This window comes from Garra rufa, chromosome 6 (assembly GCF_049309525.1).
Source record: "Garra rufa chromosome 6, GarRuf1.0, whole genome shotgun sequence".
Lineage (NCBI taxonomy): Eukaryota > Metazoa > Chordata > Actinopteri > Cypriniformes > Cyprinidae > Garra > Garra rufa.
The window spans coordinates 54,177,512-54,193,789 of record NC_133366.1 but is presented as its reverse complement, the minus strand read 5'-3'; the positions used below and the strand labels follow the sequence as shown (position 1 = coordinate 54,193,789).

Below are 16,278 nucleotides of genomic sequence, written 5' to 3'. Positions count from 1 at the left end.
ATATATAAATCTTCCAGGAAGAGCATGCATGTGTAGATGGGCTGACGTAAACATCATACACATAATATCAAGCCGAAACAGAAACTGAAGTGCATGTAAACAGTCAATGCCAGCTGCTGAAGCTCAATTTTATCATCACATACTATAACGTGTCAGAACCAAAACAGTGTGTTTCCAGTATTTAATACCGTCTCTGTGGTTTTTGTTCAGTGTCTGGACTGAAGCCTGAAGATGTTCCAGAGCTGCGGATGGAAGCGGAAGAGAGACACAGTGAAGTTTACCACCAGAAACTGGTACCTCAGACATATCAGCATACATTTTAGAGATGAAAATGTTTAATTAATTACATGATATGCAGATTGATTAATCAAAATGATACGTCATTTAAAGTCATTATTGTGTTAAATGAGAAAAGCATTGAATAGGCATTACAACAAAAAAGTAGCTTTATAAAGAAATGCTTGGATTCATCATAGACTTCATTACACAATCTTTTAAGATACTTTAAATATGAAATTATAACTACCAGCAGGTGGCAGCAAATCACTATCTTAATAAGTGAGTCATTGAATCATCATTCAATCGATTCATTCAAGCAGCCAATTTATTCAGAAACAAAGCAAGTGACTTTATTATATTAGTCACTGAATCATTAACTCACTTGATTTGTTCAAACAGCTCATTCATTCCAACAAAGCAAGTGGATAAATGAACCACTGAATCATTGACTTACGTGATTTGTTCAAACAGCTGATTTATTCTAAAATTAAGCTAGTAACTGTCTTTATGAATGAGTCACTGAATCATTGACTCACTTGATTTGTTCAAACAGCTCATTCATTCCAAAACGAAGCAGCTGTCTTTATTAACGAGTCATTGAATCATTGACTCACTTGATTCATTTTAAACCGTGGATTAATTCAGTAACAAATCACTACTGTGTGTTGATCAGAGACTTGACAGTTCTGCTGTGACTTTGATTAGAACTCCTTTCATTTGTGAAATTGAGCCGAACAGACAATATTGACGAGATTAAAATGTAACACAGTATTAACTTCTTGTCTTCTGAACTGTTGTATAAATCAATATCACATTAGCCACAGTGCATATATTGGGGAAGAACCTCACTCTTGCTGATGTGATATTGCTAAACTATGTCATATGATAAAAATATACACATTTTTTGCCTCGTATCTTGAATTTTAGGCTCATGTATCTGCTTTATCACATAGTCATCCTGCGTCACATTCGTCAGCAACTGCATGCATACATTTCCATTTGTTGTCTTGTGGATTACACGATGCAGTCGTCATGACAGCACGTCTCTGATGAGAGTTCATCTGGAGTGACTGTAATCTCATTGTTTGTCTTTTGTTTCTGGCGTTCAGGTTTTCTTCGCGGAGGACGTGAGCTCCAATAAGGGAGCTATTATTGGCCTGATGGTCGGAGGTGTTGTCATAGCAACCATCATCGTCATCACCCTGGTGATGCTGAGGAAGAAGCAGTACACGTCCATCCACCACGGAATCATTGAGGTCAGTCGGTGCACACATGTGCGTTCATTAATTCATCCCATGATGTGATGAATGTGAATCAAATGAGCTGAAATAGTGATTCATTTGAAATCCAAATCTTTTTTTCTCAGGTGGACGCCGCCGTGACCCCAGAGGAACGTCACCTGTCTAAGATGCAGCAGAATGGCTATGAAAACCCCACTTACAAGTTCTTCGAGCAGATAAACAACTGATGGTGTGATGCTCCTCTTCCTCCCCGTTTTTCCTCCTCTTCCTCCTCCTCCTCTGCAGACGGTGCAGGAGACACCAGTCCAACCTCACCGCTCATTAACATCTCGCTTCCTATTGGCCACTTCACATGACTGTCAGTCAAACACGACCTCCCATTGGCTGGACGAATATGAACTGTTTAAGAGCCAGTTTCAAACTGAATGCACAATTCAGATTCAATTCAGATTGAACGCATAATTCAAATGTAGTTTTCAATTCACTGCAGATTGTTCAACTAGGCTGGACAAACATGAACATGATTTTATTGCTGTTAGGGTCAGTTTCAAACTTAATTCACATCAAATTCTCAGTGCACAGTTCTGAATTCACTCCAGATTTTCAACTATAAACTTTTGTTGGCTGGACAAACATCAACCTTATCAGGTTAGTGCTGTTGGGGTTTCAGGTAGTTGAAATACAGTTTCAAATTGAATGCACAATTCAGATTGAAATCACAAATCAAACTGAACGCAAATGCACAAGTCAAATTCAGTTCAGGTTAAATCATAAATCAAACTGAACGCATAGTTCAAATGTAATTTTAAATTTACCTTCTAATGGCTAGACGAACATGAACGTGATCAGACTGATTCTGGCTCAGTTTTAAGATTCGGTTTCAAATTGAATGCACAATTCAAATTCAGTTCACAGTCAAATCACACATAAAACTGAATGTATCATTTGAATTCAAACTAGATTAAATTGAAGAATTCAAATTCAATTCACAAAACAGATTTAATGCATAATTCAAATTCAGTTCAATTCACATATTAAATTAAACACCTAATTCAGATCAAAATCTGCTTATTGCTGTTACAGTCCAGTCCACAGTTGTGAATTTACTCAAGATTTTTTTACCTAGGACTTCCCATTGGCTGGACAAACATGAATTTGATTAGATAAGTGGTGTTCAGTTTGAATGCAAAATTCAAATTCAGATCACAAATCAGATTGAATACATAAATGTAGTGAATTCACTCTAGTTTTCAATTGCAACTGTCAAGTGGCTGGACAAAAATAAACTTGATGAGATAAAACTGTATTGAAAATTGAAAATTCAGTTTTAAATGTGATTTCAAATCAAATTCAAAGCACAGTTCTATATTCATTCCAGATGTCCGCTGGACAAACATGAAGATGATCAGATTAACGCTGTCAGGGTTTTCAAGTTGTTGAAGTTTCAGTTTCAAATTGAATGCACAATTCAAATTCAGTTTAAATTTATATCACAATTCAAGTAAAATGCACAATTCAAATCGAATGCATAATTCAAATTCAGTTCAAATTTAAATAACTAACTCCAGATTTGTTGACTGACTTCCTATTGGCATGAACGTGATGAGATTAATGCTGTTAAGGTCAGTTTCGAGTTCGGTTTAAAGTTTGAAAATTCTGTGATCCACATTAAATTCAGTGCACATTTCTGAATCCACTCCAGATCAAATCAGTTTGATCTCATCGTTCCCCAAATTGTCTGAATCTGATCTGTCCTCCGTTACGAAGCGTTCGTCCAGGTTCCGGTGGTGTCACTGCACCGTCTGCTCTCGCACTACTAACCGAGTGAAACACTGGGGTATCTGAGGGTGAACGTCCGAGACTTCATCCCGTCAGACACACGCGTCTCCTCCTCTTCCTCTTCCTCTTCCTCCTCTTCGTCGCACACTGACTGCAGCTGTGCTGTGTTTGGTGACGCATTCGACCCGTCAGAGATTATTCTAGTGATCGATGTCCGTCTGAATGAGATCTTCAAAATGTTTGATTGTTTCTGGTTTGTTTTTCAAAAAAATAAATAATAATAATAATAATAATTGTAAAAAAGAAATTTGCCAAAAAAAAAAAAATTTTTTTTTAGTTGTCACTATTGAAGTAATGCAAAAAAAGGCTAGTTGTAACTATGTAGTGCATGATAGAAAAAAAAATGACGGGAAACTCTGCTATTTGGATCTTGGTCTTTTCTCACGTAGAGACATTTCAAGCAGGATAACTTGTGAAAACGTGATTTGAGTTGCACAAAAAATGACTCGATTTGGCTTCTGCTTCTGATAGAACTTAAACTCAATTAAATGCTTTGATTTGAATATCTGGTTGTTTTCTGGTTGCTTTTTTATCAGGCTGAGATCCAGCGGTGGCTGTCGATGTACATTTACTGTCTTTAATGTTTTCGTCCTATGCATTTCAGAGATTTATTTACTCCTGCTTTATATTTAATTTGATTCTCCATCGGATTCGTGGTTGTATGTGTTTTTTAAGCGGGTGTTGGGGGTTTGGGCGGGCGGGCGGGTTTCGGGGTCATTCTGTCTGTTTGTATGTTTCTATCCAGTCAGTTTTGTGTTTTTAGATCACTCTTTGTCTGCAGATGTAGAAAGTGTTTCCTCCTCTTCATCTCTCATGTGACGCAGCAGCGCTGACGCTCGTCTCATCTCAGTTTTCGCTGCAGAAACCGATGGAGCCTCTGAGAGTAAAACACCTTCATCTCACTGCAAAATCAAAAGAAAAATAGTTTGCATTGCATTATTGCAATATTTTGTTGTCATTACTGTAATGCAAGAAAATGTATTTAAATTGTGCAATTTGTAAGTATTTATCATGATTGTATTTGTAATTAATTTAATGCTGATTTCTAATTTTTTATTTGCATTGCTGCATTACAGTAATGTGGTGAAATGTGCTTAATTCACATGCAAACAATGTAACAAAAAAAAGTCTTTTGATTTTAAGGTGAACTATGTATGAGTTGAAGGAGATTATCACGTGTTTTGATGCCTTGAGCATCTGTTTCTGTATGTCACTCACGTGTTTTGTTGTAGCCAGTTGAAAGCGTCTCACGGCTGATAATAAGCCGATGGTTGGATCTGAAATGACTTTGATTTACAGCCGATCACTGTAAACGCTTCATAATCAATAAACAACCCGTCTGATGAATGTCAATCAATCGTTTACAGATCAGTGATGAGTCCCAGGTTTATTCTCAGCTTGTGTTGCTGTGGTTTGATTAGTTCTGAGGTGGACAGATGATGATGATGATGATGATGATGATGATGATGAGGTTCTTTCAGTGGCATTTTTCTGTGTATCATTTGCTTTGACTGGAAATCAACTGCGCTTTCTACACTGTATTCCATAAATAAAGTTTTGAATGTACATACAGACTTGTTTCGTTGTGGCGTTTTTGTAACATAACACAAATATCATTTATTTTTCTTCTGCTTATCAAGGCTGCATTTATTTGATCAAAAACACGGAAAAAACAGTAATATTGTGAAATATTATTTACATTTAAAATAACTGTTTTCCATGTGAATATATTTTAAAATGTAATTTATTCCTGTGATACAAAGCTGAATTTTCAGCATCATTACTGCAGTCTTCCATGTCACATGATCCTTCAGAAATCATTCTAATATACTCAATTTATTATCAGTGTTGGAAACAGTTGTGCTGCTAAATGTTTTGTGGAACCTGTGATACTTTTTTCAGGATTCTTTGATCAATAAAAGGTTAAAAAGAACAGCATTTATCTAAAATAGAAAGGTTTTCTGACAATATACACTACTTTTCAAAAGTTTGGGGTCGGTACATTTTTATTCTTTCTTTTTTGATAGAAATGAATACGTTTATTCACCAAGGATGTGTTACGTTAACAAAAAGTAATAGCGTAGATTTATATTTTGAATAAATGCTGTTCTTTTTAACTTGTTATTCATCAAAGAATCCTAAAAAAAAATCACAGGTTCCGAAAAAAAATATTTGTCAGCACAACTGTTTCCAACATTGATCATTCTAATAATAAATCAGTAAATTAGGAATATTTCTGAAGGATCATGTGACACTTAAAACTGTAATAAGAGCTGATGAAAATTCAGCTTTGCATCACAGGAATAAATTATATTTTAAAGTATATTAAAATAAAAACCATTATTCTATATTGTATTAACATTTTGCTTTTTTTTATATTTTATTTTTGGTGCTATAAAAAGTTTAATCTGGATCAGGTAACCCATTTCACATTGTGCCAGTTTTTCAAATCAAAATTGGATTGGATCACCCTGATACACTTTTTCAGATTTCCAAATCTGGATTACTAGTGCTCTGCGGATCCCCTAAATAAAAAAGAAATGACTTTAAACTGACTTTAAATTAAATATATTTTTGTTTGACAGCTTTTTGAGGATTTGGGGATATATTCCATGTTAAAATTTATTTTTTGGACCATTTTTCAAGTTTTATTACATAAGGTTTTTTTAGATCAAAAGTATCCCAATCTCTAAATGTTTAAAACAACACAAATTTAATCCAGATTAAACCCAAGACTGAGTTTTGTGATCTAATCCAAATCCACACTCTTAAAAATAAAGGTGCTTTAAAAGGTTCTTCACAGCGATGCCATAGAAGAACCATTTTTTGGTTCCACAAAGGACCATCTCTTTCTTACCTTTTTATAATCTGAAGAACCTTCTTTCACCACAAAGAATCTTTTGTGAAACAGAAAGGTTCTTCGGATGTTGAAGGTTCTTCATGGAACCATTTAGACGAAAAGGTTCTTCTATGGCATGGTGAAGCACCTTTATTTTTAGAAGTGTTAGAAGATGTAGTTTTTTTTCTTTTGAACAACCCATTTTGAAGATTTAATCCAATTTGATGGCAAAAGCCTGATTGGATTACATGTGAACAGCTGACCCCTGGGGTCAAAAACACAACACTTTTATATTAAAAACAAACAAGAAAGCTCAATTCCAGATGAGGAAAGACTCAAACGTTACGTAACGTAATGAAAGTAATGCAATATTATAATACGTTACTTTTAAAAGTAACTTTCCTTTCCTTTAATTCGCCATTGTAAAATACATATTTGAGGTTTATTAAGGACTGCTGGCATGGAAATTGGTGTATAAACCATATGGAATAACACAACTTTTTCAGATTTCCAAATCTGGATGACTTTAAATAAAAAATATTTTTGTTTGACAGTTGTTTAGGGATATATTACATGTTAAAATTGATTTTTTTGATCGGTTTTAAAGTTTTATGACATTTTTGTTCCTGAATAATCCAGGTTTTTTAGATCAAAAGTATCCCAATCTCTAAACGTTTTGAACAACACAAACTGAGGATTTAATCAAGACTGAATTTTGTGATCTAATCCAAATCCGGAATCCTTGTTTTTCTTTTGAACAACCTATTTTCAAGATTTTGATGCAATTTGATGGCCAAAACTCAGTTAGATTACTTTTGAACAGCTGGCCCCTCCCTGGTGTCAAAAACACAACACTTTTATATTAAAAACAAACCAGAAAAAGTCCAAAAGTTACATAACGTAATGAAAGTAACGCATTATGATGCGTTACTTTTAAAAGTAACTTTCCCCAACACTGTATATATTGTGTTTCAATGTGTTTAATTATTTTTCTCTTCATCACTTTTGAACACTGTCTCCCTCTGCTGTTCAAACCACGATAATGCCTCAACATTTTCATTACAACAATTAAAATAATTGATGTTTTTAAAACAACAATGTAGCAATAAGAGTACAAGGAATGCTCTTTGTTCTGTGTCTTTACCTGCAGCACGATGTTTTGGATAATATAATCTTCTTTATTTGGTAATATCTCTTGGGTTAAAGCGTGGAAATTTTGTATCAATAAATTACAAAATACTTTATAGAATGTAATAGATTTAAGCTTCATATTTCATATAGCTGTGAATTTAGTGGTCAAGAAAAAAAATATTTAGCATCTTTTTTTCATTGTATTTACTCAAGATTATTTTGGAAAGATTTGGAATTGTATATTAACAGAAAAATGGAGTGTATGATTTTTTTTTATACAGAAAACAAACATTTTAATAGTTAAGAACAACGTATTATACATGTATAAAAAATATCAAAATGCATTTAAAGTTTTTTTTATTATTAGGAAAATACCATATACATTAGTAGACCAAAGTTTTTCCATTTTATAAATGACTTTAAATTATATGTACATTTTTTGGAACAAACAAACAAAAAAAAATCCTCTTTTTTCTCAGGTAGCTAATGTTAATTTAACATAATTATGTAATACCTCTTGTTCTAGTGGCATTAAATTAATAAAGCATTTAAAAAAAAACATATATATGATCTAACGTTAAGCTGTAGAAGAACAAATCGAGTCTTTAATGTCATATTAAACAGAAATTATCGACTTAGAAATGTTTACTCGAAGCCGCGGCTCAAAGCGCTAATTCTTTTCCGGGTTGTAAGACACGAAAAAACTCATTTTATTTTATTTGTGAAATAAAAATAGTTTTATGGGGTTTTCGAACCGAATGAAGAAAATAAAGTAGCGGCAGATGACGCTCGTGACGCCATCAAGCGAACTCGCGTCATACCCATAAGCGCTCGCGGTGATCCGGAAGCAGTTGTTCCGCCTGTCTGTCTGTGGCTCGGGTGTCAAACACAAGGTTAGATGAGATGTTTCTTTTTCATGCATGAAAATGAGATTATAGTTGTTATATATGTGAATATGTAATGTTATGTTGCTGTTTTGTCGTTAAACACGCCTTAGTGTCGTCGATGTGATTTTATGTCGCCGCTCTGATAATCACGGCTTTGCTAACGATAAAAAAAACATTCATATATCTATCATTATACTAGTGAATGACTGCCGTAATCGTGTACTTTAGTATTGACTCTCAGTCCTGCAGCTCTTCATACTTACTCTGGTAATACTGTGGTAAGATGTGCCCAGTTTGACCTTGCTGACTTGGGTTCTTGTTGGATGTTTGATCAATAACGATTAGAAAAGTTGATGATTTCACACAGACATCGACAAGGTCAAAATAACGTTTGAATCTTGAAGTGTCGCTTTTCTGGGAAATATTAAAACTTTTAAAAACAGCGCAGCTGAAAAATGGTGAAAAATTGCAGATATTTCGTCTCGTTTCATGATTTAAAACCATGTTCTGTCATTTATGTTCAAAAACATATTATAAGAAAGCTTAAAACATCATTTTTTTGTCATTTTGATGACTTAAAGCACTTATTTCTAATGAGAGATGAAAGAATAAGTCAGGGTTATTATAGTGAAATAACTTTAGTTTTTAGTTCATCTCATTTTTATTTGGTTTTACTTTATGTACTAAAAAATATGTAAAATAACTCAAACTAAATGTAATAAATAAAAACTATATTTCTTTTAAAAAACAGCAGCAAAATGATTAAAACTATTTATTTTTTCATGTAAGACTTTTATCATTAAAATGATACTAAAATAATTAAAAACAGCACAACTGAAAAAAGGTGGAAAATTGCAGATTTTTCTGGTTTCTGTTTTAAAACCCTGTTCTGTAATTTTGTTCAAAAATATAAAAAAGAAAGCTTAAAACAATCTTTTTTTTTTTTACTTAAAGCACTTCTAACAAGAGAGATGAAAGAATAAGTCATGGTTATTATAGTAAAATAAAACTATTTTTATTTATTATTACTTGAAGTAAGACAAATGTTTACTAAAAATAAAATTAAGTATAATTAAACTTATTTTATTTCAGCTAGTTGTCAAGACATTGGTTCTCTCAACTTTATGTACTAGAAAATATGTAAAATAACTAAAACTAAATTTATTAAAAACTATATTTATTAAACAGAATAATTAAAACTAACTATTTTTTAGATTATTATTATTATTAAAATGATGCTAAAAACAATTAAAAACAGCACAGGTGAAAAAAGGGAAAATTGAAGATGTTTCATGTTTTAAAACCCTGTTCTGTAATTTGTTCAAAAAAACATAAAAAAAAGAAAGCTTAAAACAATATTTTTTTTTTTTGTCATTTTGATGACTTAAAGCACTTATTTCTGATGAGGGAGATGAAAGAAAAAGACAGGGTTATTATAATAAACTAAAACAATAGTTTAAGACAAACGTTTATTGAAATAAAAATTTTAAGCATAATTAAACTTATTTTATTTCAGCTTGTTGTCATTTGTATTTAGTTTAACTTTATGTACTAAAAAATATGTCAAATAACTAAAACCAAATGTAATAAAAATATATTTATTAAAAGAAAATGATTAAAGCTTTTTTTTTGTAAGATTATTATTATTATTTTTATTAAAATGATACTAAACAAAAAACAGCACAGCTGAAAAAAGATTTTTTGGTATGTTTTCAAAAACCAAAAAAGAAAGCTTATTAATCATTTTTTGTCATTTTGATGATTCAAAGCCCTTATTTCTAATGAGAGATGAAAGAAAAAGTCAGGATTATTATAGTAAAATAAAACTCTTTTTATCTTTTATTACTTGAAATAAGTCAAAATGTTTACTAAAAATAAAATTAAGCATAATTAAACTTATTTTATTTCAGCTAGTTGCCAAGGCATTGGTTCTCATCTTTATTTACTTTAACTTTATGTACTAAAAATATGAAAATAACAAACTAAATTTAATAAATAAAAACTAACGGCAGCAAAATGATTAAAACTTTAACTATTTTTTTCATGTAAGATTATTATTATTATTAAAATGATATTAAAAACAGAACAGCTGAAAAAAGTTTTTTTGGTACATTTGGGCCTGGTTTCACAGACAGGGCTTAGCCTAAGCCAGGATTAGGCCAAAGTTCAATTAGGACGTTGAAGTCATTTTTATAAAGGTGCTTAGAAAAAAACATTACAGGTGTGCATCTTGAGACAAAACAAAGGCACTGATATATGTGACCCTGGACCTCAAAACCAGTCTTAAGTCGCTGGGGTATATTTGTAGCAATAGCCAAAAATACATTGTATGGGTCAAAATTATTGATTTTTCTTTTATGCCAAAAATCATCAGGAAATTAAGTAAAGTTCATGTTCCATGAAGATGTTTAGTACAATTCCTACTATAAATATATCAAAATGTAATTTCTGATTTGTAATATGCATTAAGAACCTAATTTGGACAACTTTAAAGGTGATTTTCTCAGTCTTTTTGATTGTTTTGATGCATCAGATTTCTGATTTCAAATAGATGTATCTCAGTCAAATATTGTCCTATCCTAACAAACCAGACATCAATAGAAAGCTTATTTATTGAGCTTTCATACGATGTATACATCTCAGTTTTGTCAAATTTAACCTTATGACTGGTTTTGTGGTCCAGGGTCACATATTTTAAGATCAAACAGTGCAGTTTTATTTCAGTTGAAACAACTCAGACTTACATTTGACATTTTAGGCTTAAGCCTTGTCTGTGAAATCGGCCGGGGGGATAATGTTTTCAAAAACATAAAGAAAGCTTAAAACAGTCTCTGTTTTTTTTGTCACTTTGATGACTTTTTTTTTTTTAGATGAATATTCTGCTTTCCATTGCTGAGTAACATGTACCTAAAAGTGTTTGTGTGTAATGCGGTCAGCAGGTCAAGTGTTGAGTTGTTGTGTTTGTGTGTAGATCATGGCTGTCGATGGGTTGTTCCGTGTGTCGTCTCTGCTGCGTTCGGCGGTGAGCGTGACGCTGCGCAGGAATATCGGTCTGTCCGCTGTAGTCTTCAACAAAGCCAAGGATCTGGATCCCGTGCAGAAGCTCTTCCTGGACAAGATCCGCGAGTACAACACCAAGAGCAAGTGTGTGACCCATTCCATTCCTATTACTGGCTCATATAGCGCTGCTTCTCACTGCTTTGTGTGTCTGTAGGGCCGCTGGCGGTGTGGTGGACTCCGGTCCGGCGTATCAGAAGAACCTGACAGAGGAGATGACCAAACTCCAGCGCTTATACGGAGGAGGAGACCTCACCAAATTCCCTCAGTTCAAATTCCCAGGTCAGATTGAGACGCTCAATCAACCTTTGCCTCTTCATGAGGATGAGGATGAGGATGATGAGTTGAAAACTCATTCTCAGCTCACACTCACAAGTCACATGACTTGATATATTTCTATATATATATGTGACCCTGGACCACAAAACCAGTCATAAGGTTAAATTTTACAAAACTGAGATGTATACATCATATGAAAGCTCAGTAAATAAGCTTTCTATCGATGTATGGTTTGTTAGGATAGGACAATATTTGATCGAGATACATCTATTTGAAAATCTGGAATCTGAGGATGCAAAAAATCAAAATACTGAGAAAATCACCTTTAAAGTTGTCCAAATTAAGTTCTTAACAATGCATATTACAAATCAAAAATTACATTTGGATAGGTTTACAGTAGGAATTTGACAAAAAATCTTCATGGAACATGATCTTTACTTAATTTCCTAATGATTTTTGGCATAAAAGAAAAATCAATAATTTTGACCCATACAATGTATTTTTGGCTATTGCTACAAATATACCCCAGCGACTTAAGACTGGTTTTGTGCTCCAGGGTCACATATGTATACTCTGCCGTCCGAAAGTTTGGGATCAGTAAGATTTTTAATAAAAAACATCTCTTATGCTCATCAAAGTTAATTTATTTGATATAAAATACAGAAAAAAAGTAATATTATTGCAATTCAAAATAACAGTTTTTTCTATTTTAATATACTTTAAATTATAATTGATTTCTGTGATCAAAGCTTTATTTTTAGCATCATCTCTGCAGTCTTCAGTGTCACATGATGCTTTAGAAATCCTTCTAATATACTGATGTATTATTAGAATAATCAATGTTGGAAACAGTTGTGCTCCTTAATATTTTTTTGTAACCTGTGACACTTTTTAATCAGGATTCTTTGATCAACAAAAAGTTTAAAAGAACAACATTTATTCAAAATAGAAATCTTTTCTAACAGTGTGTTTGCTGTCACTTTTTTTATCAATTGAACACATCCTTGATGAAGAAAAGTATTCATTTCTTTCAAAGAGAGAAAGAAAGAAAAAATGTACCGACCCCAAACTTTTAAATAAATGCTGTCCTTTTTAACATTTCATTGATCGAAGAATCCTGAAAAAAAGTATCACAGGTTCCAAGAAAAAATTAAGCAACACAAGTGTTTCCAACATTGATAATAAATCAGTATATTAGAATGATTTGTAAATGATCATGTGACACTGAAGACTGCAGTAATGATGCTGAAAATTCAGCTGCGCATCACAGGAATAAATTATATTTTAAAGTAGATTAAAATGTAAAACCAGTATTTTGAATCGCATTAACAGTTCACAATATTACAATTGTTTTTCTGTATTTTTAATCAAATAAATGCAGCCTTGATGAACAGAAAAGTCTCCTTTAAAAAGCATAAATCTGAACTTTTATTTTTATATAATATAAATATGACTTTATTTATATTTAAGCTGAAACTGAATATAAGAAACTAAGCCAAATCAACATTTCTCTTTTTCATTCAGTTTAATTGAGGTACTAAAATAACTGAAACAATGTAAAATAAAATAAAATAACACTGGTTTTCTTCATATACAAAAAAGAATAATAATAAAAAAAAAATTCCCAGTACGTTTTAGTTATTTTGCTTTATAAATCTTTTTTTTTTGTATATTTCTATACAGTTCATTTAATTTCTTTATTTTTTTATTTTAAGCACTAAAATAATAAAAACTATATCATGTTTATTTTTTTTATTTTACATCATTTTAGTAATTTTAGTATCTCAATTAAATTTCATGAAAAAGAGAAATTTTTATATATATATGTATATATAAATTAATAGAACAACAATGTTAGTATTGTTGAATTTTTTTATATTGTTAAATATGCTGTGTATAGCCTGACAGTAGCTAAATATGTCTAAATATTTAGATTTGCTGTGCAGAAATAAAACGTTTAATTGAGAAAGTCTGGAGTCCCACAGTAGAAGCTTTAATCATGAAATAATTGGTTTAAAGCAGGATGTTCTTCATCTGAACTACAGGAACAGATTCTGAAAGTTCTACACTAGTTTAGTGTTTGATGCATCTAGTTAAAGTACACAGTCATCTGGATGAAGGAAATGTTTGGCTGGTTAAACTAGTTGTTCAATCACTGATTTCCTTGTTTGTCGTGTGTTTTTTGTTTGTTTTCCCACAGAACCCAAACTAGAGGAGGTGGCAACGAAATGAACAGCGTCTGTCCATAACTGTCTCAAGCTCAATATTTAATAAAGTCTTTGGTTCAAACATGAGTTTGTCTTCTTCGATCACTTTTCTAAACATGTTTATTCTGCTTTTTCAATCAGCTGAAAACACGTCATTATTTAGGAAGTCCTATTCAATATGATTTAGTTTGTTCTCATTGCTTCACTAAATGAAACAGCGCCTATAAGTGTTTCATTTACACACAAATAATGACTGTTGTCTTCATTTTCATCTTCATCTTTTAAACCCAAAGGCTCAGGCTTATCTTCAAAACACAAATCATATTTTTAATATTAACTCCAGGGTTATTAGAGTTTTTGAAAACCATAAAAACATTTAGTAGTTGAAATAAAATGAATTTTAAAAATTTAAAAAAAATCATCTAGGTGTCGAGTACTAAAATTAAAAACTAGAGACAAAAATGACAAAAATATACATTTACAAAAAAGACACTGAAATTGCAAAAATATGGAAAACAACCTATAACAGTATTTTAAAATAATACTTATTTTTTCGTCCATCCACTGTCAAGTCTAAGTTTATTGTAAAATCCATATGAATTTAGGGGTTTACCGTAATTCAAATCACAGTTAGTGTCTTTAATGTTAATTTCAACATTTAATTAGAAAAGGTTGACAGTTAAATGCTGTGCATGTTATAGTTATTGAAAATGTTACAAACATTTGTTTCTTGAAACAAAATTACATTAAAAAACAATTTTACTAAAATAAATAAAACTAAATTTAAAATAAAACCATAAAAAAGTGACAAAAATATACAAATTTACAAAAAAAAACTTGAATAGTATTTTAAAATAGCTCTATTTTTCTTGATCGTCATAACATTTTTGATCTTAAAAAGTTAATCTTTCATCTGATGAACAGTTTTAGGCTTTTAGTTACATAAATGCTGATTAACAAACTATAAAAAAATTAAAAAACTATGGGTTTAGAGGCTTTAATGCTAATTTCAACATTTAATTAGTAAAGGCTGACAATTAAACGCTGTGGAAGTTAGTTCATGTTTTAGTTAATGAAAGCAAAAACATTTGTCACTTAAAATAAAATTACATTTAAAAAAATATTTCAACTTGGTGTCAGTTCTCATTTTTCAGTTCAACTACTAAAATTAAAATAAACTAACGACAAAAAAATTACACAAATATACAACACGTTTACAAAAAATAAAACTGAAATTGCGAAAAAAAAAAAAAATCTGGAAAAATATAAAAATATATAAAACTATTTTAAAATTAATACTCATTTTTTGTCCATCCACTGTCTAAATAACATTTTTGATCTTGAAAAGTTGATTGTAAAATCTATATGAATTAAGGGGTTTCATTCAAATCTGAAGAGGCACAGTTGATCATATGAACAGATTCAGGCTTTTGGTCAAGCAATAAATGTGGATTAACAGAAAAAAAGCTCATTTAATTTATTTTCAATAAAACTGTATGAGTTTGGAAAAAAAAAACATGAGTTAATGAAAACATTACAAACATTTGTTACTTGAAATAAAATTACATTAAAGAAGATGTGCAGCTAGGCATCGGTTCTCATTTTTCAGTTAAACTACTAAAATTAAAATAAAGCTTTAGACAAAAAAATAAAAATATACAACACATTTACAAAAAATAGAACTAAAATTGCAAAAAAAAAAAAAAAGTATGAAAGTATTCTAAGATAATACTCTTTTTTTTTTTTTTGTCCATCCACTTTTCAAGTTATGAAGGGGTTTAATTCAATCTTATGAACAGATTTAGACTTTTAGTCGTGTAATGCAGATTAACAGAAAAAAATATCTCATTAAATGTATGGGTTAGAGTTAGGTTTTCTGCAAATAATATTTTACACATTTAATTTTTCGTAGTATGTAAAATGGTTTAACATACATTACAAAATGCTGATACAAAAAAAAGAAAAAATACACTAAAATAAAATGCACTGTAATTCAGAGTAAAACATAAATATAACAGTACTGTGACTAGAAAAAAACAAAGTATCAGTTGACAGAAAAAAATTATTAGAGGAAAAACAGATAAGCTTGTCAGTTTTACAGTGGGAGATTGTTGTTGTTTTTTTTTAGGTTTTTTTTTTTAGAAAAAAACTTTTTTCCCCAAAAAATTCTGTTCACAATTTTTACCATAAATATTAAAAAATGTCATTATCAGTTGAAAAACTGCAGCAGTATATCAAAAACACTTTCCTTTGAATATTTTTTTTAACAAATGTAACCCTACAGTTTATAAATGTAGCAATTCATACAAGAAAACTTATTTTATTTTTTATGATTAACAAAAAAAAGCTCATGAAATACTATTTTCAAAAAACTTTGTGGGTTTGCAAAAACACGAGTCTTAAATGCTAATTTTAACATTTAATTAGTAAAGCTTGACAATTAAATGCTGTGAAAGTTGATTGTTATAGTTAATGAAAACATTACAAACATTTGTCACTTGAAATAAAATTACATTAAA

General features: G+C 31.0%; 2 protein-coding genes across 3 annotated transcripts in view; both read left to right on the top strand.

Moving 5' to 3' along the window:
- Nucleotides 1–2,370, top strand: part of LOC141337400 (amyloid-beta A4 protein-like) — a 41,590-nt gene extending 39,220 nt beyond the window's left edge. For both annotated transcript variants that reach the window (XM_073843214.1, XM_073843213.1), the window contains 3 exons: nucleotides 211–293; nucleotides 1,389–1,535; nucleotides 1,646–2,370. In XM_073843214.1, the coding sequence (XP_073699315.1) occupies nucleotides 211–293; nucleotides 1,389–1,535; nucleotides 1,646–1,747 (332 nt within the window). In that variant the 3' untranslated portion in view covers nucleotides 1,748–2,370. The remainder of the gene's footprint in view (nucleotides 1–210; nucleotides 294–1,388; nucleotides 1,536–1,645) is intronic.
- Nucleotides 2,371–8,133: 5,763 nt separating this feature from the next.
- On the top strand, nucleotides 8,134–13,846 carry LOC141337337 (ATP synthase-coupling factor 6, mitochondrial-like). The gene is made up of 4 exons (XM_073843131.1): nucleotides 8,134–8,222; nucleotides 11,188–11,360; nucleotides 11,431–11,555; nucleotides 13,753–13,846. Exons 2-4 carry the CDS (start codon nucleotides 11,191–11,193, stop codon nucleotides 13,782–13,784), a joined length of 327 nt encoding a protein of 108 aa, XP_073699232.1. The 5' UTR covers nucleotides 8,134–8,222; nucleotides 11,188–11,190; the 3' UTR covers nucleotides 13,785–13,846.
- The last annotated feature ends 2,432 nt before the right edge of the window (nucleotides 13,847–16,278 follow it).

What these genes read in the sequence shown, in the direction of transcription:
- LOC141337337 (XM_073843131.1), top strand. Translation starts at nt 11,191, where the DNA reads ATGGCTGTCGATGGGTTGTTCCGTGTGTCGTCTCTGCTGCGTTCGGCG. An exon ending in GAGTACAACACCAAGAGCAA is followed by an intron (nt 11,361 to 11,430) that starts GTGTGTGACCCA and finishes GTGTGTCTGTAG; the next exon opens with GGCCGCTGGCGGTGTGGTGG. An exon ending in CCCTCAGTTCAAATTCCCAG is followed by an intron (nt 11,556 to 13,752) that starts GTCAGATTGAGA and finishes GTTTTCCCACAG; the next exon opens with AACCCAAACTAGAGGAGGTG.